The sequence below is a fragment of the Rhodotorula paludigena genome (genome assembly GCF_050403205.1).
Source record: "Rhodotorula paludigena JCM10292 DNA, Rt_paludigena_JCM10292v1_ctg10, whole genome shotgun sequence".
Taxonomy (NCBI): Eukaryota; Fungi; Basidiomycota; class Microbotryomycetes; order Sporidiobolales; family Sporidiobolaceae; genus Rhodotorula; species Rhodotorula paludigena.
Genome location: NW_027481448.1, coordinates 195,462 through 216,612, shown reverse-complemented (window position 1 = coordinate 216,612; position 21,151 = coordinate 195,462). Strand labels below are relative to the sequence as shown.

Genomic DNA, 21,151 nt, shown 5'->3' with positions numbered 1-21,151 from the left:
CAGGGCTCGAATCCCTGTGTACGTTGGCGAGCTTGTGACACCTTACTGAGTCAGGGCGCAAGCACCCGCTAGGGAAATACAGCGTTCTCACGTGGTGCACCCGCAGGTTCGCTTCCGTGCGGATGCGACAAGGAAAGACCTCTCGCGCACGTGTTCAAGCCCTGCAGCTTAGTGTGACACGCTGATGGAGATACAAGGACGAGGCTCTAATCGACCTTCGCCCGCTTCTCGTCCGCCTCTTCCCCCTGCACCACGAGCCGCCCCTCCCGCTCTCGCTCCTCCCGCCGCCTCTTCCTCTCCCTCCTCCACTCGCGCACCTCCTTCAGCAGCGCAACGAGCAGCGGCACGGCGACGGGCCCGAAGAGCGGCGTGTACACGGCGTACTTGTGCTCGTCGGGGAAGTAGAGCAGCGCGAGCATGCTCGGGTCGTAGTACGCCGTCGAGGCGAGGGACTGGGCGCGCGCGGCGTGAGCGAGGGCGAGCGAAGGAGAGGAGGAGAAAGTTGTCGCGGCCTGCGGGCGACGGACTCGAAGTCAGTCTCGTGCGTCGAAGCGAGAGAGACGGAGAGATCGTCTGGATACATACCCGGTCTAGCTCGTCGAGAGCCGTGTTGACCCGCCCCTGCACCTCGCGGCTGATGCGCATGTTAGGGATGTCGCGCGAGAGCTTGACTGTCGCGCCGAGCGTCTCGACCGTATCGGCGACAGCCTCGTGCAGCCGCTGGCGGACGAGGCGGTCTAGCTGAGCCGGCGCGAGACGGCCAGAGTTGGGCGCCGAGGGGAGAGAAGGGACACCAAGGAGGGTGCGGAGCTGGTGCTCGAAGAGGCGGAACGAGGCTGCGAGGGCGGACGAGGGGAGGTCGAGCGAGACAGAGGGGGGCGCTTCCGGTGCTGACGAGTCGGGGTTGAAGATGACTACGCCGCCGCGCTGGGGCGTGATGAAGGCGGGAGTGATGTCTTGACCGCCTTTGAGGAGACGTGAGTCAGCGGTTCCACGAGGAGACATAGGGAAACCACCTACCGACGCTCCGTATCCGCATCGGGCGATTCTCTGCGCTCGGCACGTACAGCAGAAACTGCAGCACCGGGTCAAGCGTGTCGCCGGTGGCTGCGAGCAACGAAAAGAGGTCAGATGCGTTTGGCTTAGCGAGAGGGTCGGACCGCTTCCGCGTACCGAGGTTCCAGTCGGCGTTGTTGACGAAGGCGCGCAAGTCGTCCTCGCGCACGTACGATCCCTCGCGCTCATCTTCCTTATTGACTGCGACGGTGAGAGGCGCAAAGTACTGGACGTGCGTCTCGATGGTAAAGTTGTGTAGGGGAGAGAGGGACGAGAGCAGGGGGCGTATGTAGCCTGTTGCGCGTACACGAGGTTAGCCGCTTACTTTCAGAAGACGAGGTACGCCGCAACATACGCTTGAGGAGCTCGTGGGCGTTCCAGTCGAGGACGGCGCTGCCCGACGCCGAGTCTTGGTTGAGGAGACTGAAGATGAGCTTGTAATGCGGCGAGAACTTGACGACGCGCGAGTCCAGCTCGGCTGCGGAGACGGGTCGGCAATCAGTGACATTTCAGTCGTTCTCATAGGAGTGCAATTCCGAGGCGCACCAGATCGTTGTCGCGAAGGTGCCGTCTCGAGCGGGATGCGCTCGCTCCATCGTTCGGTCCAATCGAGGATGCGCGCCTCTGGCAGGGGTTGTCGCTCGAGAGTGGTAGTCCTCCACCACAGCGGTACGCCCAGAAGGAGGATTGCCCAAAAGCTAGCGACGGTCCAGCGGCGTGAGCGAACGTCGACGCGCGGGCTCGTGGGAGGAGAGCGGGGCGGGGCGCCCTCTGCAGGCGGATCCATGGTAGCTGTACAGCGTCAGCCACCTCTCTCTCCGGCAGCAGGCGGTGAGCGAGACGAGCGAGGGCCGTGTCGGTGCTCCACTCGTTCGCTCCCGACGCCTCGCTTTCCCCGCGCTGCACTCGGCTGGAGAGGCGCAGACCGAGACAGCGCCCTTGAGAGGGCTGCACTGCACTGCCCGCGCACCGCTACACCCACCCGATCACCGCCCCCACCTCTCGTCGTCCTCATCAGCACAAGCGGGGCGACTCGTCCATTCGGGCCCATGCAGCAGCTCAACCGCTTTCTGTGGGGGCCGACCCCGCAGGAGAAGGTCCGCAAGTGGCAGGCCCAGCTCAAGAAGGAGCAGCGCGCCCTCGAGCGCGAGATCCACCACCTCGACCTCGCCAACTCCAAGGTCAAGGCCGAGGTCAAGAAGCTCGCCCAGCGCGGAGACGCAAAGAACGCAAAGCTCCTCGCAAGAGAGGTCGTCCGCAGCAACCGCCAGAAGCAGCGCATGCAGACGAGCAAGGCGCAGCTCAACTCAATCCACATGCAACTGGGCCACCAACTCGGTGCGTTCACCTCGCCCTTGGGCTCTCCCCTCCCCTCTCGACTGACGCGTTCACCACACAGCAATGGTCAAGGTGACGGGGACGCTCCAGGCGTCGACCGAGATCATGAAGGCGTCCAACTCGCTCATCAAGCTCCCGCAACTGTCCAACACGATGCGCGAAATGAGCGCAGAGATGATGAAGGTGCGCTGATTCGCACCCTGCACGCACTTCTCACCTCTTTCTGACCTCCGAGCGCGCATTCGACAGAGCGGCATCATGACCGAGATGCTCGACGACACGATGGAGGCGCTCGACGACGAGGACGAAGAGCTCGAGGAGGAGGCACAGGACGAGGTCGACAAGGTCCTGTGGCAAATCACCGACGGCAAGCTCGGGCAGGCGAGCGGGCAGGTCGGCGCGCTGCCGCAGACGGCGGGGCCAACGCCCGAGGAGGTCGAGCGCGACGAGGAGATGGAGCGCGCCATTCAGGGCCTCTTGTCCAGCTAGACCATCCTGTTCTGTTCACACTCCGGCCCTCTGTACTGTGCACACACGCCCATACCCATTCCGTCGGCCCTATCCTCTCGCAGTCGTTTCTGTCATTGTATCCCCGTCCTGCCGCGTCAACGAGATGCGAGATGCGAGAGATACAGATACTGCAGGTGCAGGGCTACAAGGTGCGCTTTATCCGGTTGCCGAGCTTGTCCACCTCGTAGTCGTCGTCGTCGTCCTCTGGCTCGCTCTCCTCCTCCGACTCGTCCTCGTCCGAGTGGTACGGCTTCCACGCCCCGCCGCCGTGGTTCGGGTTCTCGACCAGCAAGTCGCCGCCCTCTTCGATCTCCTCCTTTGCGCGTTCTGCACAAGGATAAGGGACGGGGTCAGCATCGTACCGAAACGGGAGCGAAACCCTTCGAACGCACTCCGCTCCTCCTGCTCCCGCTCCATCTCGCGAATCATCTCCTCCTGCATCTCGATGACCGACTCGGGCGTCGTGCACGTGCGGTACCGCTCGATGATCGGGCCGTTGACCTCCCAGAACGAGTGGCCCCACGAGAACTTGCTCAGGAGGACCTCGGCGTGCGCGTCAAAGCCCGTGATGTACAGCGCCGCGGCAATCGCCTCGACGCAGGTGAGCTTGTACGCTGTACCACGATCGGATCAGTAAGCTCTAGCGAGATCTGGAGAGAACCGCGAGAGGAAAGCGACGCACGCTTGCCGTAGTTGACAGGGTTGGCGGCCACGAGGTACGGCAGCAATCGCTCGTGCGGCGACTTGATCTTGTTGAACGGGATCTCGTCGAGCCGCGCCCACGAGCACTCGACCACGGCGACTCCTGCGGTGGCGACGATGTCGCGGTCGGCGGGCGAGACGACCTGTGTTCCCTTTGGGCTGCGCATCTCCTCGCTGCGGTCAGCGGATGGCTCACAGATGTAAGCAGATAGATGCACGGACCTCATGACGACGCCCTGGAAGCGCTGCCCGACCCGCAGCTCCTGCATGAGGTCGAGGCGAGCGAGCTTCTTGCCGCTGCACTTGCGCGGGTCGCAGTGGTCAAAGTCCTGCGCATGGCCCGGTCAGCCCGTAAGACTTGTCTAGAGAAGGCCAGGACCGGCCGCACCCACATGGCGACGGGCACTTTGCCTGCGACGAGCTCATCGCCGCGCTCCTCTGCGGACGCATCTCGTCAGTCCGCACCGCTGGGCAGGGCGAGAACAGAGAGGACAGGAGACGCACCGTCTGAGCCCTCGTTGCTCCCCTCGCTCTCCCCCTGGTCCACCGCCGACTTGGGGATCTCGCTGAACCCGGGACCCGCATACGCCGAGCGGTCGCGCTGCACGCGCGGCGTGTTGCTCCGCCCGCCCTTGCTCCCGCGCGTACTCGACGTCACGTTCTTGCCAGCGCCTCGACCGCGTCCGCGCGCGGGTGCCATGTGTAAGCGGAGGTGGCGGAGAGAGAGGTTCAGCGGGGTGCGAATGGTGCGCGCTGTCAACACTTTCTTCTTCGCTTCAGCTGCGAGAGCGCTTCCGACGCCTCTCTCATTGACGTGCTAGCGCGAGAGAAAGCATAACGAGGGACTACGATGGCAGGATGCGGGAGCGGAAGGGGAAACGACGACGACAGCGACCAGGGTGTGCAGCGAGAGTGTCTGTTCTGCAACTTGCGTGCGAGCTCGTGTTCGTGCTGTTCGGGAGAGAGGGAATCGAGCCGACCGTGCGAGTCCTGCTCAAGCGAGTGCCGCGAAAGCGACGGCGACGACGACGGCAACGCCGCCCGAGACGGCGAGCTGCGCCGCGCCGTTCGAGCCGCCGCTCTGCGCCGCGGCAGACGCGCCCGTCGTGGCTGACGCGCCAGTGCTGTGCGCACCCGAGCGCGACGAGGCTGCGCCCGAGCCGGTCGCCTGCGCGCCGGAGCTGCCCGTGGCGCTGGCGGAGCCCGACGTAGCGGTGGCCTGCTCTCAACGACCCGTCAGCATGCGCGTGGAAAGTCGCGCGGAAAGCGTAGGCGGACCTGGTAGCCGAGGAGCGTCTCGGGGAAGAGGTCGCTCGAGGAGTAGGTCACGCAGTTCGATGACGCCGGGATGCGCGGCGTCCACGGGAGCGTCTCGTCGGCGCTGAGCGACGCCGGCTGCGACCACGTGGTCGTCTTGCCGTCGGAACCCGTGTAGGTCCCGACAACGTCCTGCAGGTCACCATCACACTCGAGGAAGACGTTGTCCTCGTACGCAGCCGGCATGTCTGTGCGCGTTTAGAAGTCAAAAAGGCTGCACAGGCCCGACAGATGCAGTGTGACGCACTGTAATCACAGCCGATGATGTCGTACTTGTTCTCGCAGTAGTTGGGCGAGGTGACGGACGGGTCACAGCTGCAGGGCAAGTCTGATTGTGAGTACACCTGCCGCAGAGCGGACAATAAGCGAATACGCACAGCTTCAAGCAGAAAGTACCCGAACCAACTGCAACCCGGGCAGAAACAAACTCGTCAGTTCCGGTGTCGTTCACCAAATGCGAGGCGAAGCGCACCGAAGTTGTTCCACGAGATGACCTGCTGCTCCGTCGAGTTGTCGCCGGATGGCAGGCCAGTCGAGTAGACGAGGCCGCCGAGCGGGTTTCCCAGCTGGTCCGCGCCGTGCGGGTCTGCAGGAGCAGTCAGCGAGTCAGTACGCCTTCATTCGCCGCGGCCGGGTCCCGCTCACCGAGCTCTCCGCCCGTGTCGTCGGCAGCGAGCCCCAGCGCCGTCATGTTGATGTGGCCAGTCCACTGGATGTACGCCGACGTGTGCATGACCTGCAGGCCGGTGATGGCGCCCGCGGGGAGGACGCGCGAGCCATGCTTGTCGTTCGTGCACTGCAAAGACGCGTTGAGCCATGGTTAGACGCGCAGCTGCGAAGAGCTCGGTGACGGCGAGACGCACGTAGGCCACCACGGCAGCCTCGATGTCGCCGCTGGGTCGCAAACGCGTCAGAGTGGTCGTTGCGTCGCGATTGGGTCACAGACACGCACATCGTACTGAGCGAGCCGGTCGTCGGGCTGCCCCACAGGCAGAAGTCGGACGCGTTGTTTGCGATGAGCGTCTGGCACTGCGAGTCGGCGCCGAGGGTCGTCTCGTTACACTGGTTGTAGCCAGATTGCGGGCCACGGCCAACGCTGCAGGCACACAGGTGCTGTGAGCATCGTGTCCCATCGGGTCAAACAAGCGCGTGTGTGGCGCGTTCTGGGACAATGCGCAAGAGGCCGCAGTAACGAGCCGTGCACGACTTCGCGAACTCGCCGGAAGGGCAGGTCAACGCACTTGAACGGGTTAACTTGGTACGGGACGTCGCTGTACGCGTACGTGTAGGCCGTGAGCGGCTGAGGCGACGTCTCGGCGCGCTTGACGGCCTTTGCGATCGTGGTGGGGGCGGGCGCAGTCGTGATGGTCGAATCGGCAAGCGCGACCGACGCGAACGCGGCCGAAGCCACAGCAGCAAACGCAAGCATCTTGGTCTAGAGTCGCAAGCGAAGGAAGCGCTGGAAGCGAGCGCGGAGCAGAGGAGACATCGGCGACTGCGAGAGAATCGCCCGCCGAAATTGGCTCGCCCGCCGCAGCTATTTTCGATCGCACGCGGCGGCCTCCTCATGCAGGCAGCCTCTTGCACATCGGCATGGCCGAGCACGCGTGCAATCAGCATAGTGAACTGGCCAGCGAGACTGCTAGCTCGAATGATCCGTCCTGGTGAGTCGACGAGCAGTGGGCGAGACTCGCCGCCGCGCAGCACGCGCAGGCAGCAGGGGCCGCGCAGGCGACGCCCTTGCCGTCAACACAGCCTCCAGACGCTCGTGCAGAGGCTCTGCACCATGACAGCGTGCGAATAGAGGCATCGACTGACTGGCAGGAGGTCAACCTGGCTTCGTGCGCCTGCAGCGGGCCGCCGTTGCGGAAGCGCCTTGGCAGCCTGGCGTGGCGCGCTGTGATTCGCTGCAAGCGGGAAGATGCGGGGTAGCGGAGGAAGCGGTGATGAGGACGAAGACGCGGACGTTCTTCCTCCCAACGCTGTGCTCTGCGCTCGAGGCTTGGGCTGACCCTGCGTACAGGAGCGCTTGAGACCGGCCGCGCTGTGCCAACCGTAGGCTCGCCTTTGCCGTCGCTCTTTCACCTTCCTCCCGGCAACATGGACCGTCCGTTTCTCGTGATCAACCCGAACACGACGGTGGGGATGACGCAAGGCGTCGAGCAGGCGCTGGCAAAGATCCTGCAGACGAGCAAGGTGCGCCGCAGGTCGGCGCCAGCCTCGCAACTCCCGCTGACCCTCCTCTTGACGCTCGAACTTCCTCCAGCTCCCTTATCCCACTTTGTTCACCGCTCCTTCCGGCATCCCCTCTATCAACGACGACGAAGGGTGCCATGCGTCCGCCGATGCCGTCCTTCCGCACCTCCTGCAGTCGCCTGCCTCTGCTCTCGACTCCACCTTAGCGTCCCTGCCGCCCAGCACTGCGCACCTCTCCCTGGCGGACGCCCACTCAGCCGTCCTCATTGCCTGCTACTCCGTCCACCCGCTCGTCTCGCGCCTCGCCGCACACTACAGCGAGCACAACGCGACAACGCCTGTCCTGGGCATCTTCGAAGCCTCGATCCTTGCCTCTCTCGCGCTGCTCCACGCCCCGCAAGATCGCTTCGGTATCGTCACGACCGGCGCCGTATGGGACGGGATCCTCACGCGCGGCGTGCGCGACTTTCTCGGCGCGCGGGACGAACAGACAAAGCTGGACCGCTTTGCCGGCGTCGAGACGACGGGCCTGACGGCCGTCGAGCTGCACGACATGCCCGCCGACGAGGTCTCGCGGCGGCTCAAGGAGGCGGTCAAGCGGCTGATCGCGCGCGCACGAGGCGCGGAGGGTAACGGAGCGCTTAGGGCGGTCTGTCTCGGGTGCGCGGGAATGGCGGGCATGGAGCAGACGGTGCGCGCGGCGTGCGTGGAGGAGCTTGGCGACGCCGACGGTCGAAAGGTGCATATCGTCGACGGCGTCAAGGCGGGGTACGTCCTGCTCGAGGGCATGTTGCGTACACAGTTGTAACGCCTCTCGCCGGACGCAGTTGGAGAGCGGTCATAGACTTGACTGTTACACACAGGACGCAGAGGTCTTCGGCGGACGTGCGCATGTACAGGGCAAAGCGAGTGGACGACCGACCAGAACTGACCGAAGATGGGGTAGGAGGGAGAGAAACACGCCAACGACCGAGAAAGACGAAGAAGGGGGTGTACTACGTGTGAAGAGAGTATCGCTCAGCTCAGCGCCGTGACGGGTCCTGAGACCAGTGCGGCGGCGGGAGGGTGGACGGCTGCGAATAGATTGTAGCAGCCCGGGGCGCAAACGACGGCACTTGCGCTCCGCTTGGCAGAGCGGGCTCGACGCTGCGCGCGTATCGCTCGTACGGCTTGACGTCGAAGTAGTCGGGCGCACGCCCATCGAGAGGACGCCGATACAACTCGCCGCCGTGCGTGGCGGGAGTGAGAGGCGAGGCGGAGGCCGTGGAGCCGGCAAAGGCGGGGAAGGGCGACGCAGGAGAGCGCGACCACTGCGAGGAGAACGAGGGAAGGCGCGGTGCGCCGTCAAAGCGACGGTCGGAGAGGGAAGACGGGAAGGACGGGAGAGGCGGGGTCGGGCGGAAGTGCGCGGTAACGCCATTCGCCAATCTCGACGCCGATTCGATCGCGTGCGGCGCCGACGACGGGCGCAGATCTTGCACGTCGTCCTCAGTCGTCACGCTTGCACCGTCGCCAGCGGTCGACCCAAACCAGTCCTCGCGGGTCGAAGAGGCAGCATCGTCGACCTGGGCATCGTCGTTCAGCATGTTGCGGATGTTCATGCCGGTCTGTCCGGCAGAGCCGCGACGCGGAGACGTGTCGCCGATGGGGAGAGGAGGGAGGTGCGGCTGATCCGGCGCATCGAAAAAGCCCGCGCGCGGCAAGGCCGGCGCGACATTCTGTTGAGGGGGCCGTCAGTACAGACCGAGGCTGAGAGCGCAGACTGCGGCGGAACGCACGCTTGGGTCAGGCTCGTCGCCTTCGTTGACGCGGTCGACGAGGTTCTGCTTCTTCGCGTTGTTCTGGTACCACTACGAGCAACGCTTGAGGTTAGCTTCGCACGCCGCACCTTGCGAGAAGACCGAGAGACGCACGTTGCGGCACTGCACCCACGTCTTGTTGCCCAAGCCCTCGGCAACCTTCTTCCAGTCTGTGCCGTGCGCAGCGATGAGGCGTTGCACCTCGTTGCGCTCGGCGACGGTCCAGTATGACGACGTCGTCGACTTGCGCTTCGGCTTGGCCTTCTCCGTTGCCGGATCGACTGCGTACGGATCGTCGAGAACGAGTGCGTCCGGATCGACGGGTTTGGGCTTGCGCACACGGCCGGTGCTGCCAACTCGAAGCTTGACGACGGTCGAGGGCACAGCCGCGGCGCCGACACCGTCCCCCGCCTCACCGACGTCCTCATTCGCTGCGCCAAGCGCGCCGAGGACCTCGGCGGCCTCCATCATGCCCTCGGACGGCAGCTGGAGTGCGACATTCTTGGGTGTCGCGGAAGCCGTGCGAACCTTGGCGGGCTGACGAGGCGTCGCAGCGTCGTCGTCGAAGAGGTCCTCGAGCGCTGGACCAGTGGGTCGAGACGAACCGGCGCCAAAGCCTGAGGGACTTTCGGCAACGGGCAAGAGACGGCTGCCGGGCATGCGCGGCGAGGTGGGCGCGCTCTCGCCATCGTCCTCGTCGTCGCGCTCGTCGATCGGGAGCGGCGCGGCAGGGCGAGCCTTCTTGTTGAGGTTCGACAGGAGCGACGAGCCCTTGCCGCCGCGCTGCTCTTCGGGGCGCTTTTTGGACTTCTTGCGCCGCCCATCGCGCCCACGGCGGTCCGACAGGCTGCGAAAGTCGATCGTGTTCTTCATGCGGTAGTAGAAGAGCACGCATTGCGCCGTCGACTTGTCGGCGAGGTCCTGTGCGATGCGTCCAAACTGCTTCGGGTGCGTCGCGTACCGCTTGCAGAAGGTCTCGACCTCGTCCTCGGTCCAAACGTCGAGCGGCGCGTGCACGCCGTACGTCTCGACCGGGTCGACGACGCGGCAGCGCTCGTCGTCGAGCGCGAGCTCGAGCACCTCGCGCCGCTCGCTCTCGTCGATGACCATGTCGGGCACGACGGCGGCGGTGCGTGCGGCGCGAGCATCCGGGTCGCGCAGGTCGGCCGTCTCGAGGCTCGCGAGGATCTCGAGGAACTCTGCCTCGGACCGCACAGCGTCGCCGTACCCGCCGAACGCGGCATTCGCGCCCGCATTGCGGCGATTCGCGCGCCCGCTGACCAGCGACGGGCCGGGCGTGGTCGGCTCGGGGTAGAAGGGCATGCCGGCCGAGTCGATCGAAGGCGTCTGCGGGGCTGTCGACGCCTGCTGGTTTGCCGCAGCGCCTGGTGCAGGCCGGCGGTGCACACGGTCGCGAATCTTATCGAGGCGCTTGCAGTGCTCCTTCCAGTCGTCGTTGAGCGCCTTATACTGCCGACGCAGGTCGATCGCCTTGCCCTTACGCCGCTCGTCGCGCGCCGAGAAGACGTCAAAGAGCGCGAGTGACAGCCGCTGATGCGGCTCATCGCACGCCTCCCACGTCGCGCCGAACAGCTTGTCGCGCGCAGCGGCGTCGAGCGTGCAGATCGTGATGCCGCCCGTCAACCTGAGGCGGTCTTCGAGCCTGCGCTGCTTCTCAGCCTGCGCACGCGCCTCGTCGTCCAGCTCGTCCTCCGCATGCTCCCGCATGACGGCCTCGAAGCCGTTGCGCGGCGAGCCGCGCACGGGCGAAGGGGAGCGCACGTCCTGCGGTGTCGTAGGCGAGTGATGGTGGTTCTCGTCTGTCGGCCGGGGCGCGAGCGGTGCAGGCGAGGCACGCGCGTCCTGCATCTCGGCGTCCTCGTCGACCGACTTGACGAGCGACTCGGGCGCGATCTGCGCCTCCGCCATCTCGACGTCGCCGCCCTCCGTCTGCGGCTCGTCTGCCTTGACCGTCGAGAGCCCGGAGTCGATTGGCTGAGGCGAGCTCGGCTTGACCGGGACGGGCGCGACAATCGGCGCCTCCGCCGCCGAAATCGAGGCGAGCATAGGCTCGACAAGCGGTTCCGGCGCGGTAGTGGGCTCAGCAGATGACACATCGGGCGCTTGAGCCGGCTTTGCTGTAGCAGCGACGACATCGGCAGGCTTCGCCTCCTCCGATATAGCAAGAGCTTGCTGACTTGGCGGAGAGCGAGGCGATGGGAGAGGCGGACTGATGGCGGACGGAGGCGAGGGGCGGGACGGGCGGTCCGCAGGCGGAGAAGCGAGCGCAGGCGCAGTAGGCGAAGCAGTGGAGGGGTCGAGTATTGGCGCACTGACGGGCGCAGGCACCGAGGATAGAGCGGTGGGATGAGGGGACGAAACGGGCGCGGATGAGACAGTCTCCGCCGGCGGGATGTAGGGAGGCGGCGGAGGCGGCGGGAGGGGCCGCTGCCTCGCAGCCGGCGAAGGCTTGAGCGGCGCGGCGGCCGAACTCGGCCTCTGCGGTGCGAGGGAAGTAGGACCGGGCGCAAGCTCGGGAAGCGGAGGTGTCGGGGGCGAAGGGGCGGCGGGGAGAGCCTGAGGGTCCTCAATCTTGACTGGCGAAGAGAGCACCTCGCCCTCTTCGCGCTCCTCCTCCTTCGCCTTGACGACGACGCGCGGCGGCGGCGTCTCGCTCCGCGCGCTCGTGATTTCGAGCGCCGCTGGTGCAGGCGGAGACGGGGTGCGCGTGGCCGATGCCTCGCCCTGCTCCGCCCGAGCGTCGAGATCAGGTGCAGCGCCTGCATCCGCCATCTCGACGTCCGTCGTCTCCTGCGCCTCAACACGCGTCGCCGGCAGCGGCGGAGTTGACGACCTCCGCTTTGGCGGCAGCGGCGGCGTCGCGTCCCGCTCGGGCGTCTCGGCCCTCCTGACCGGCGGCGGTGCCGGCAACGGAGGCGTCTCGCTCCGCAGCGCCTCTGCCGCCACCGCGCCGCGCGCGCCATCGCCATCGCCCTCCTCCTCACCCTCTTCGAGCTCGCCCTCTTCAAGCTCGCCCTCCTCGACGTCAGACGCGTCCTCCTCGCGCTTCGGCGCAAAGACCGCATGGCTGCCGGGGAGAGGCGGCGTGCCGCTCTCCCGCTCGGACCGTGCGGCGGCCGCTGCCGCACTCGTAGCCGAGAAGCCCGGCGGTGGGCGCAGCGGGAGCGAGGCGGGGATGGGCACGCCGTTGACGAAGCTCGTGCCCGGGCGAGCCGCGACCGGGTCGTGCGACGGACGCGTGTACGGCGAAGGGGAGCGGCGGTGAGAGGGCGAGGATGCGTGCTGGTGCTGGTCGAGGCGGGAGAGGAGCGAGACGGACGTGCGCCGCGAGCGCGCGTACGGGTCTTTCGAGTGCTTGGGGAGGGGAGGGATGGGAGAGTCGAAATCGCCGTAGCGGGGCGAGCCGTACTTGTAGCTGTACATTGGTCAACAAGCGTCATCGTCAGCGTTGTTCCGTCAGGAATTGCTGTCGAAGCGAAGCATCCAAACGCACCTCTTGCCCTCGCTGACCACCCGTCTCCCCGCGCCTCCTCCCCCTCGCTCACGGTCATATCCACCAAGCAACGTCGGTCTCCCCGCTCCCTGCCCCTTCAACCCCCCGTCGCCCCTGTCCCTCTCCCTGCTCCGCCCCCCCGTGCCGCCCGCCCTGCTCCACTCGTCCCCCTCGTCCCTCTCGCCGCCCTCGCCCTCGCGCTCTCCACGCTCGTCGTCGCGCGCACGCTTGTGCCCCCTCGGGCGGTACGGGATCTGGAACCCGCCTCCGCCGCTGCCCGTAGGCGGCGGGAGGCTCACGCTCCCGCTCGCAGCAGCAGAGACCTTGCGCGGCGAAGGCGAGCCCCACCCTGACGGCGTAGTCCAGCGCGGCGCGGGTGCAGACGAGGACGGGTGGTGGTCGGACCACTCGTCTTGCCAGCCGGACGCGGGCGAGTCGCGCTGCGGGCGCGCTTTGCGGTCGCCCCAGCCGGTATCGCGCTGCCCGCCGAGCATCTGCGGCGGGAGAGCGTAGCGGTCGCCTACTGCGCCTGCTGGAGGGAGGGTTGCTGGTGTCGGTTGTACGGCAGCGGAAGAGGAGGAAGCGGACGCTGCGGGAATTGAGACGCTCGGGGAGCGGGAACGGCGCCTCGGCAGCGGTGGGGGCGGCGAGCGGTCGTATGCGCGGGAAGACGAGCCGTGTCGCGCTGAGGCAGAAGGCGAAGGGAGAGGTGGCGGTGAGTAGGATGAACGGCGGCGAGACGAGCTATGTCTGCGCGTGAGCGATGAACGTCAGTACAAGGTGGCTCTTCTACCAACACAGAGAGCAACGCACCGGTGCCCCTCGCTCCTGCTGCTGCGCTCGCGATCCCTGTCGCGGTCGCGGTCGCGGTCGCGGGTGGAGCGGTCCCTGTCGCGCTCCGAGCGCTCCGAGCGGTCCGCCCTGCGCTCGTCGCGGTACCTCCTCCTGCGTTCAGACTCTCTCTTGTCGTCGTCGCGCGGGCCCACCGAGCGCGGCGACGGCGCCCTGCTGCTGCCGCTCCTGCTCGCCGCCGCGCCCGGTCCCGCCGCCGGCCGGCTGTAGTCCATCGAGAGCGCTCCGCGCAGCAGTCGCCGGGTGCAGCTCGCGAGTCGGTGTGCGGCCCGTGCGTGCGCGGAGGGGCGGCGAGGCGGAGAGGGCGCGCAGAGAGGGGATGTTTGCGGCGACTCGAGCGGGGCGGGGAGGGCGCGTGGGGCGGTGCGGGTTGGACGGTGCGACTCGCGTGGATGCGCTGCGAGTGCTCGAAGCGGTCGCGCGCTCTCCTCGGCGGCGAGAGCGCGGGTCGGGGCGAGGGTTGAGGCGGGAACGGCGGCGACGAGGCGAGGCGGCGACGAACCCTCGCTTCCTTCCCTCGGCTTCTCCAGCAAGGAGGGCAGCTCAGGCGAGCTCGAAGAGTCCGAGGATCGTCTCTACTGGCTCAACAGCCAGCCACACTTCTCGGACCCCCACGAAATGGCACCTCTTCGTCGTCCGCTCGCTGCCCTCCGCGACGACCTCGACTCGCTCCTCGAGGACTACCTGAGCGCACTCGACGACTACCAGCGCGCCCGCACGACCCTCCAGCAGCACCTCAAGGACGTGCGTCCCCTCTCTTTCACTCCCGCCGTCTCCCCCTCCTGCTCACCACGATTCAAGTGCAGGGCTACTTTGACCTCGCGCGCGCCAAAGTCGCCCTCGGGCCCACGCGCGTCGGGCCAGCGAGCTACGACCTCGCCGAGCGCGCGTCGCAGCGCATCGTGTGCGTCTCGGCTCCCGCTCCCGCTCGAGGACCTGCTTCCGCGCGCGTACTGACCCCACCCAGTCTTTGCGGGCAGCTCGATCGCGCCAGTCGCTGCGAACGGGGTGGCATCTGCTGTGTTTGTTAGCGTGGACGCCGAGGGAACGAGCGCGGAGGGGAAGAGCGCATTGCACGATTCGGCAGAGGGCGACGACCCCTCCGCGTCGACCTCCACGCTGCGCTTCGCGCTCGAGCTGCGCCCTGCGCCTCCTCCTCCTCCGGTGGCAGGGGACACAGAAGCCGTCGGGGCGAATGCTGAACACGGAGTGGACGGTCGCGGCAGCAGCCTACGACAGCGCCGTCCTCCATCCCGCTCGTCCTCGCCCTCTCGCGCAGACCAGGCCCCTTCCGCCTCATCGCCCCAACGTGCTCCTTCCCCTCCCGCTGCAGCCACCGCCTCACCCGCCGTCCCCTCCCCGCTCGCGCAATTCTCGCCCTTCCCGCCCGCGCCCCTGCGCTCGTCGGCCGCGTCGTTCGTCCGCGCAGCCGAGGCGTGCGTCGCGCTCGTCGGGCTCGAGCGGCGCGTCCGGGAGTGCGCGCGGCGGGTCAAGCGCGGGAGGAGGGAGGTTGCGCTCGCGGAGCGGGAGCGGGGCGGGGAGGAGGCGGGGTGATGCCCCGAGGTGTCGTTGAGTATCCGTACAGTACAGACGCAGTCGTAGCCCTTGTTGCCCGATCAGTACCCGAAGCCTCACTCGCCGCGCACGGTGGCCCTGTACCACGCGCGCACCTTGCAGTAGGCGCGCTCGCCGAGGAGGAGCGCGCCGCCGCCGAGGACGACGGCGCCGGTCGCGCCGACGAGGACGGCGGCGGCCTGGGCGAGGGAGCGCACGAGGTCGCGGGCCTGGGAGCGGGCGGCCGAGCCGGGCGAGAGCGGGGCGACGACGGGGACGAGGACGGCCGAGCAGAGGAGCGTGTAGAGGGCGAGGTCGCGCTTGAGGGCCGGGTCGAGGGGCATCGTTGCGTGGGGTGAAAGTGCAGGTCCAAAGGTCGCACTGTCGCGCACAGCAGCACGCGGACCACGCGAGACGCAGAGAGGAGAGCGGGAGCGTGACGGCGCGCACCTCGACGACGACGAAGACGGGGATCGCCCTCGACCCGCACGCAAAGTCGCGCTTCGTGGGCAGCGCAGAGTGCAGCACTCGCTCCTGCGACCAGACACGCCGACCCAGACCCACCCACACTCGTTCACCCGCTTCTCTCTCGCCGTGCCCCACCCTCCCTCTCCGCTTCTCACCCTCACACCGGCCGCCGTCTCCCCTCGGGCCGGCCAGACGCGTGCTCAGCCGCGTACAACAGCGCCCACCTCGCCATGGACAACTACGAGCGCCTCGAAAAGGTCGGCGAAGGGTCCGTCGCCCTCCCTCTCGCTCGTCGCGCAACCCCCTCGCAACCGCCCGACCACCCCAGCTGACGCGCTCGAGCTCGCTCGCAGGACGTATGGCACCGTGTACAAGTGCAAGCAGGTGCGCCCCAGCTCCTCGCCGCGATCCCTTCCCGCTCCCCTCGTCATATTGCCCCTCGCGTCGTGTCGCGTGCCCGCGTCCTCCGCCAGCCCTCCCTCTTCCTCTCGCGCTGACTCTGCCACCTTGCACCCGCATGACCAGCTCAACACGGGTGCGGTCGTCGCGCTGAAAAAGATCCGCCTCGAGGAGGAGGACGAGGGCGTGCCGAGCACGGCGCTGCGCGAAGTGAGCGTCCTCATCGAGCTCGGGCAGAGCCAGCACCGCGGCGCAGAGTGCATCGTCAAGTGAGTGGCCGTCTCCTTCTCTGTGCGTTGGCGCGCGAGGCGCGCGCGGGAGGGGCGGCGCTGGGCGACGAGGGCGCGACAACCTGGTTGGGAAGGTCGTCCTTCTGGCCAGCTTCTCTTCCCGCTCAGCCGAAGCCAGCTCTCCCTGCCCCGCTCGCGAGCAGGCCAAGTACTCAGACTTATTCTCCGCGCCGCGTCCAGGCTCCTCGACGTGATCCAACTCGACGAGTCGCTCTCGCTCGTCTTCGAGTTCCTCGACCTCGACCTCAAGCGCTACATGGACGCCGCCGCGCTCGTCGCGACCGCCGCCGCTGCACCAGGTGCCGTAGACGAGGACGGCAACTGGAGCATCCCGCTCCCGCCGCAGGGGCTGCCGCACAACGTCAAGGGGAAAGGGCGCGCCAAGAGGGGCCTCCCTGCGGATCTTGTCGCGGTGCGTCTGAAGGATACGGGTCGCTCCGGACGACACTCCACCGATTACTGACGGAGCTTCGCTATGAATGGTTCGGTCGTGCACAGAAGTTCATGTCGCAGCTGCTCCTCGGTCTCGCTCACTTGCACTCGCGACGAATCTTGCACCGCGACCTCAAGCCGCAGAACCTCCTCATCGACAAGCAGGGCAACCTCAAGGTGCGCTCCACTGTGCGACTCGGCGCGGAGCAGGTCGCGATTCGCTGACCGACCTCGTGATCGCAGATCGCCGACTTTGGGCTTGCTCGCGCATTCGGCGTACCGCTACGAACGTACACGCACGAGGTGCGGCGTGCTGCCTCCTCGCTACGGACCTACTTGCTCACGCGTTTGCGAGCAGATCATCACGCTTTGGTACCGACCACTCGAGGTCCTCCTCGGAGGGCGGCACTACACGACTGCCGTGAGCCGCTCGCATCACCCCGAGTCGTGCTGTGACTAACGTTGCGGAACCGCCAGGTCGACGTCTGGTCCTGCGCGACGATCTTTGCCGAGATGGCGTCCGGCCTGCCGCTCGTCCCGGGAGACAGCGAGATTGACCAGATCTTCCGCATCTTCCGGTGCGCCCTCTTCACCTCCCTCCTTCTTCAAGCTTGCGCTGACGCGGCTGGCGAGTCAGCTTGATGGGCACGCCGACCGAGCAGACGTGGCCCGGCCTGGTGCAGATGCCCGACTACAAGCCCTCGTTCCCGAACTGGCGCGCGGCAGATCTGCGCAAGGTCCTGCCCGAGATGGACGACCGCGCTCTGCATCTCCTGAATGCCATGCTGCAGATCGACCCCGAGCGCCGCATGTCGGGTGCGCTTTCTCGCCCTACCTTCGAGCCTGGCTGCGACTTGCGCTGACCTTGCCATCGTAAGGCGCAGCCAAATCCGCCCTTCGCCACCCCTACTTCCACAGCAACTCGCCCACTTCCGGTCTACCTTCATCACCACTAGGGCAAGGAGCCCTCTCGCCTCTGCTCAACCCCTGGGGGACGACCGGCCCTCCTTGCGCGCAGCAGTTCGCGCCTGCTCCTCCTCGTCCCGCCTCATCCACTGCCGTCCCGCCTCCTCCGCCTCCACAACAACAACAACCGGGCAGCGCCGCCGCCGCTTCGGCGAACGCGCGGGCACAGCAACAAGCCTACGCCGCCGCCGTTGCGCACCAACAGCAGCAGCAAGCGCAAGTGCACGCCCAGGCCCAGGCGTACTTTGCCGCTCCGAACCACGCAGTGCACCACCAGCACCACCAACATCACGCGCTCGAGGCGATGCACGAGAGTCCCAGCGGCGCGAGTCCGGGCGCGCGGGCGGCGCGGAGCGAGGGGCTCATGGCGAGCCCGATGCACTGAAGGACTGGGACCTGTAGTGTAGGATTATGCTCGTCCACCGCCGTCGACGTGTCGCGCTCGTTTTCGTCTCTTCCGTGATACCTGACCTGCCCTCTGGCTGAGCCGGGCAATGCACTCTCGTTCGGATCTGGCTGCGGCGGAGTTTAGTCTAGAGAGCGAGGTCTTGCACGCTTGCACAACGGCGATAGGAAGTCTACAACGGCGGCTCGACCTTGGGGATGCGCTCGTTTTAGCAGAAGAAGGGGCGGGCAAAGCACGTCTAGAAGTCCTTCTCGACGCTCTTTGCGCCGTCGACGAGCTGGTGCGCCTCGATGTGGCCCTTGCCCTGCGCGTCAACAACGACCGTGATGCGCACGCGCGCGTCCTTCTTGCTCGCGTCGACGGGGACGACGAGGTCGGCGACGGCCTTGGTCGCGCGGACCTCGGCCGTGCGGATGTCCTCCTCCTCCTCCTCGTCGTCCGAGAAGTCGTCCTCGTCCGCCGTGCCGGTCGCCTTCTTGACAGCGTCGACGACGCTCGCGGCCGCGCCGGCGAGCGCGCCCTTTGCCTGGTCGAGCTTGCTCTGCGGCGGCGTCACCTTGACGTAGCCCTCGCCCTCCCACAGCGCGACGACGACCTCGGACGCGGCGTCGCTCTCGACGGGCACGTCGACGATCCGCCGTGCCGGGAGCGGCGTGTGCGCCGCGACGAGCGTCACGAACGCGAGGTCGGCGGGCGAGGCGGCGAGCTCGGGCTCGAGGACAAAGCCGAGCGGGCGCGCGAGCGAGAGCGGCGCGACGACGGTCGCGTCGGTCGTCGACTGCTTGACGAGCTCGGCCGAGTTGGGCTCGTCGGGCGGGAACGTCGCGACGAGCGATTGGGCCTGGAGGGCCGCACCCTTGGACACGACCTCGTCGGGCTCGATCTGGCTCGAGACGACGGTCGACTCGGCAAAGACGTCGAGGAGCTTGTTGGCGAGCGAGGGGAGCTTGGTCGTGCCACCGACAAGGACAATCTCGCTGATGTCGAGCGGGTCGAGCTGCGCCTGCTCGACCGCCTCGCGCACCTTGGCGACGATGCGCGCGTAGATCGACGACGCGAGGAGGTCAAAGCGCATGCGGTTGACGGTGCCGTGGAAGTCGAGGCCGTCGGCGAGCGACTCGACCGAGCACGGCGCGCTCGTCGACGCAGAGAGCGACTTCTTGGTCACCTCGACCGCGAGGCGCAGCTTCATCTGCGCGCGGTGGTTCGACGGCTCGACCGTCACCTTGGTCTTCTTGGTGAACTCCTTGCCGAACCAGTCCATCAGCTTCTCGTCAAAGAGGTCGCCGCCGAGCGCGCGGTCCGACGCCGACGCGAGCGGGTGGAACAGGCCGTCGCGGACGGCGACAACGGTCGCAATCGTCGACGTCGCGCCGACGTCGAGGACGACGGTGTTGCGGTCGATGGGGAGCTTGGGTGCGTCCGAGATCTCGGTCGCGGCGTAGGCGGTGAGGGCGGCGGCGGCTTCAGGGATGGTCTGGACGACCTTGACGCCCGCCTCCTGGGCAGCGGCGAGAAGGGCCTGGACCTGGGCGTCGGAGAAGTCGGAGGGAACGGTGAGGACGGCGTCGGTGATGGGGCGGCCGAGGAAGTCGGTCGCGTAAGAGAGGAGGACACGGAGGAAACGGACTGCGCAGTCGTGCGCGGTGAGGGTGGTCGGCTGGCCGTCAATCTCGACAGTGAAACCCGGCTGGCTGTTGGCGTCGACGATCGGGGCAGAGTTGCACGGCTGCTTGACATCCTTCACCTCGGCGTACCTGCAAAGCGCGGAAGCAATCAGTCGGTGAGGTCCAGCTGACAATCTGAGCATGTTGTCTGTACTACTCACGTCTTGCCGAGAAGGTTGCGGAACGCAAGGATGGTGTTCTGGGCGTTGCGGACGAGCTGCACGCGAGCAGGGACACCCGAGTACTGCACGTGCGAAAGACAACCTCGTCAACACCGGTCCAGCTCGCGCGCGCTCGCCTGACAGCTTGACGCACCTTCTCCGAGCCACTGAACGAGAGAGCGGTCGCGATCTGGCGCTCGCCATCGTCGTTGGCGATGCAGTCGGCGAGGCCCTCCTGTGGGACCGGAGAAGCGAGACGGCGTCAGCAGGGCGCGTTCGAACTTGACTTGCGGGATCCCTGAGCGCACCTTGTCAATGATGGCGACAGACGAGAAGCTCTGGCCGAAGTTGAGGCCGAGGAGGCCGGGGGCGAGCTTCACGGGCGTCTGGGGCTCGACGGCGCGAGGGGTCGACGCGCCCGAGGGAGCCTTGGAGGCGGCCTTGGAGGGCGCCTTGCTGCTCTGCTTCGAGCCCTTCTGGTTACGCTTGGGAGGCATCTCTGCGGAAAGCGAGCGGGAACGAGCGGAAGCAACGGGCGAGAGAAAACGAGCGGCACGAGCAGTGATCCGGCCACCGCTCCCTCGACCCTCTGAGTGGAAACTGGTGCCACTGTACACTCCAAATACAGCTCACGTAGGCACCCCAACCCTCGCTAGCCCTCTTTGAGGAGGTGGGCCGCACGTTGACGTCCTCTCCTCCTTCAGCACCGCCTCGCTCTCGGTTCCGCCACAGCCACTCAGCCCTCTTGACAGCTGTAACACACCGACGATGCCACGCCAGTATACCCCCGAGCCCGTCGCCGACCCGCAGACCTGGACCGACGCCAACGCCGTCAAGGCACCGCCGCTGAACGAGAGCAAGTGGGACAAGCTCACGCGCAAGTTCAAGGAGGAGCCGCTCGTCCCGCTTGGTGCGTCCATTCCCGCCCTCTCACGGGCTCGAAGCGGCCGCCGACACGCTGCTGACCCTGCGATACCCGCGGGCAGGCTGCGCGGCAACTGTCGCTGCTCTCCTCGGCGCCAGCTCGGCGCTGCAGAAGGGGAACCGCAATCAGTTCAACAAGTACCTGCGGTTGCGCGTAGCTGCGCAGGGCGTCACCATCATTGCGGCGCTTGGTGCGTGCCGCCTTCCCGGACCCTCTCGCTTCGAATGCTCGGTCGGCTGACTCGCGTCTGTCGGCTTGCAGGCGGCTCGCTGTACTACCAGAGTCAACGGAGGGAAGAGCGCAAGGCGGTCGAGGCAGCAAAGGCACAGGCAGCGGCCGCAGCAAACGCCGCGCAGCCTTGATCGTCGTCCTCTCTTCCGTGCGTGGTCGCTGCATCCCTTCTTCTCCCATGCAGTCGCTGATCTCCTCACACACAGGTTGCAGTGCCCTGTACAGCAGCTGTCCTTTGTAGCCTGTAACGCTCGCGCACCTCGTCACCCTCGCACGTCCGCCCTGCGGAAAGAGACGGGACATCGACAGATGCGACTGCAGCTAGGGACGTGCGAGTGCGGAACGAATGGGAGATATACGGCAAAGCA

The 21,151-nt window shown here is 67.0% G+C and overlaps 11 protein-coding genes across 11 annotated transcripts; 5 read left to right on the top strand and 6 right to left on the bottom strand.

Annotated features, from left to right (window-relative positions):
- Positions 1-206: 206 nt before the first annotated feature.
- Positions 207-1,843, bottom strand: GPI17 (GPI-anchor transamidase GPI17; the record flags this gene model as incomplete). The annotated part of the gene is made up of 6 exons (XM_076647636.1): positions 207-512; positions 586-965; positions 1,021-1,107; positions 1,174-1,350; positions 1,412-1,534; positions 1,603-1,843. The coding sequence occupies 6 exons, from the start codon at positions 1,841-1,843 to the stop codon at positions 207-209; spliced, it is 1,314 nt and encodes a 437-aa protein (XP_076506806.1).
- Positions 1,844-2,105: 262 nt separating this feature from the next.
- Positions 2,106-2,883, top strand: VPS24 (ESCRT-III subunit protein VPS24; the record flags this gene model as incomplete). The annotated part of the gene is made up of 3 exons (XM_076647635.1): positions 2,106-2,394; positions 2,456-2,577; positions 2,644-2,883. The coding sequence occupies 3 exons, from the start codon at positions 2,106-2,108 to the stop codon at positions 2,881-2,883; spliced, it is 651 nt and encodes a 216-aa protein (XP_076506805.1).
- Positions 2,884-3,046: 163 nt separating this feature from the next.
- Positions 3,047-4,306, bottom strand: TSR3 (ribosome biogenesis protein TSR3; the record flags this gene model as incomplete). The annotated part of the gene is made up of 6 exons (XM_076647634.1): positions 3,047-3,231; positions 3,297-3,518; positions 3,587-3,765; positions 3,829-3,935; positions 3,995-4,044; positions 4,111-4,306. The coding sequence occupies 6 exons, from the start codon at positions 4,304-4,306 to the stop codon at positions 3,047-3,049; spliced, it is 939 nt and encodes a 312-aa protein (XP_076506804.1).
- A 294-nt stretch (positions 4,307-4,600) lies between these two features.
- On the bottom strand, positions 4,601-6,352 carry JCM10292_006835 (uncharacterized protein; the record flags this gene model as incomplete). The annotated part of the gene is made up of 9 exons (XM_076647633.1): positions 4,601-4,825; positions 4,885-5,111; positions 5,171-5,238; positions 5,301-5,328; positions 5,396-5,509; positions 5,569-5,719; positions 5,787-5,817; positions 5,876-6,019; positions 6,165-6,352. 9 exons carry the CDS (start codon positions 6,350-6,352, stop codon positions 4,601-4,603), a joined length of 1,176 nt encoding a protein of 391 aa, XP_076506803.1.
- A 671-nt stretch (positions 6,353-7,023) lies between these two features.
- On the top strand, positions 7,024-7,927 carry JCM10292_006834 (aspartate/glutamate racemase family protein; the record flags this gene model as incomplete). Its single annotated transcript, XM_076647632.1, has 2 exons — positions 7,024-7,119; positions 7,190-7,927. 2 exons carry the CDS (start codon positions 7,024-7,026, stop codon positions 7,925-7,927), a joined length of 834 nt encoding a protein of 277 aa, XP_076506802.1.
- A 214-nt stretch (positions 7,928-8,141) lies between these two features.
- On the bottom strand, positions 8,142-13,499 carry JCM10292_006833 (uncharacterized protein; the record flags this gene model as incomplete). The annotated part of the gene is made up of 5 exons (XM_076647631.1): positions 8,142-8,837; positions 8,898-8,969; positions 9,033-12,354; positions 12,433-13,182; positions 13,246-13,499. The coding sequence occupies 5 exons, from the start codon at positions 13,497-13,499 to the stop codon at positions 8,142-8,144; spliced, it is 5,094 nt and encodes a 1,697-aa protein (XP_076506801.1).
- A 104-nt stretch (positions 13,500-13,603) lies between these two features.
- JCM10292_006832 (uncharacterized protein) lies at positions 13,604-14,838 on the top strand (the record flags this gene model as incomplete). The annotated part of the gene is made up of 4 exons (XM_076647630.1): positions 13,604-13,647; positions 13,815-14,028; positions 14,091-14,188; positions 14,265-14,838. The coding sequence occupies 4 exons, from the start codon at positions 13,604-13,606 to the stop codon at positions 14,836-14,838; spliced, it is 930 nt and encodes a 309-aa protein (XP_076506800.1).
- A 77-nt stretch (positions 14,839-14,915) lies between these two features.
- JCM10292_006831 (uncharacterized protein) lies at positions 14,916-15,182 on the bottom strand (the record flags this gene model as incomplete). Its single annotated transcript, XM_076647629.1, has 1 exon — positions 14,916-15,182. The coding sequence occupies one exon, from the start codon at positions 15,180-15,182 to the stop codon at positions 14,916-14,918; it is 267 nt and encodes an 88-aa protein (XP_076506799.1).
- A 354-nt stretch (positions 15,183-15,536) lies between these two features.
- JCM10292_006830 (uncharacterized protein) lies at positions 15,537-17,778 on the top strand (the record flags this gene model as incomplete). The annotated part of the gene is made up of 10 exons (XM_076647628.1): positions 15,537-15,574; positions 15,660-15,690; positions 15,832-15,974; positions 16,176-16,407; positions 16,494-16,604; positions 16,671-16,730; positions 16,786-16,848; positions 16,905-17,005; positions 17,065-17,243; positions 17,312-17,778. The coding sequence occupies 10 exons, from the start codon at positions 15,537-15,539 to the stop codon at positions 17,776-17,778; spliced, it is 1,425 nt and encodes a 474-aa protein (XP_076506798.1).
- Positions 17,779-18,037: 259 nt separating this feature from the next.
- On the bottom strand, positions 18,038-20,124 carry SSZ1 (ribosome-associated complex protein SSZ1; the record flags this gene model as incomplete). Its single annotated transcript, XM_076647627.1, has 4 exons — positions 18,038-19,556; positions 19,628-19,710; positions 19,782-19,862; positions 19,936-20,124. The coding sequence occupies 4 exons, from the start codon at positions 20,122-20,124 to the stop codon at positions 18,038-18,040; spliced, it is 1,872 nt and encodes a 623-aa protein (XP_076506797.1).
- Positions 20,125-20,395: 271 nt separating this feature from the next.
- JCM10292_006828 (HIG1 domain-containing protein) lies at positions 20,396-20,914 on the top strand (the record flags this gene model as incomplete). Its single annotated transcript, XM_076647626.1, has 3 exons — positions 20,396-20,537; positions 20,614-20,742; positions 20,814-20,914. The coding sequence occupies 3 exons, from the start codon at positions 20,396-20,398 to the stop codon at positions 20,912-20,914; spliced, it is 372 nt and encodes a 123-aa protein (XP_076506796.1).
- Positions 20,915-21,151: the final 237 nt, after the last annotated feature.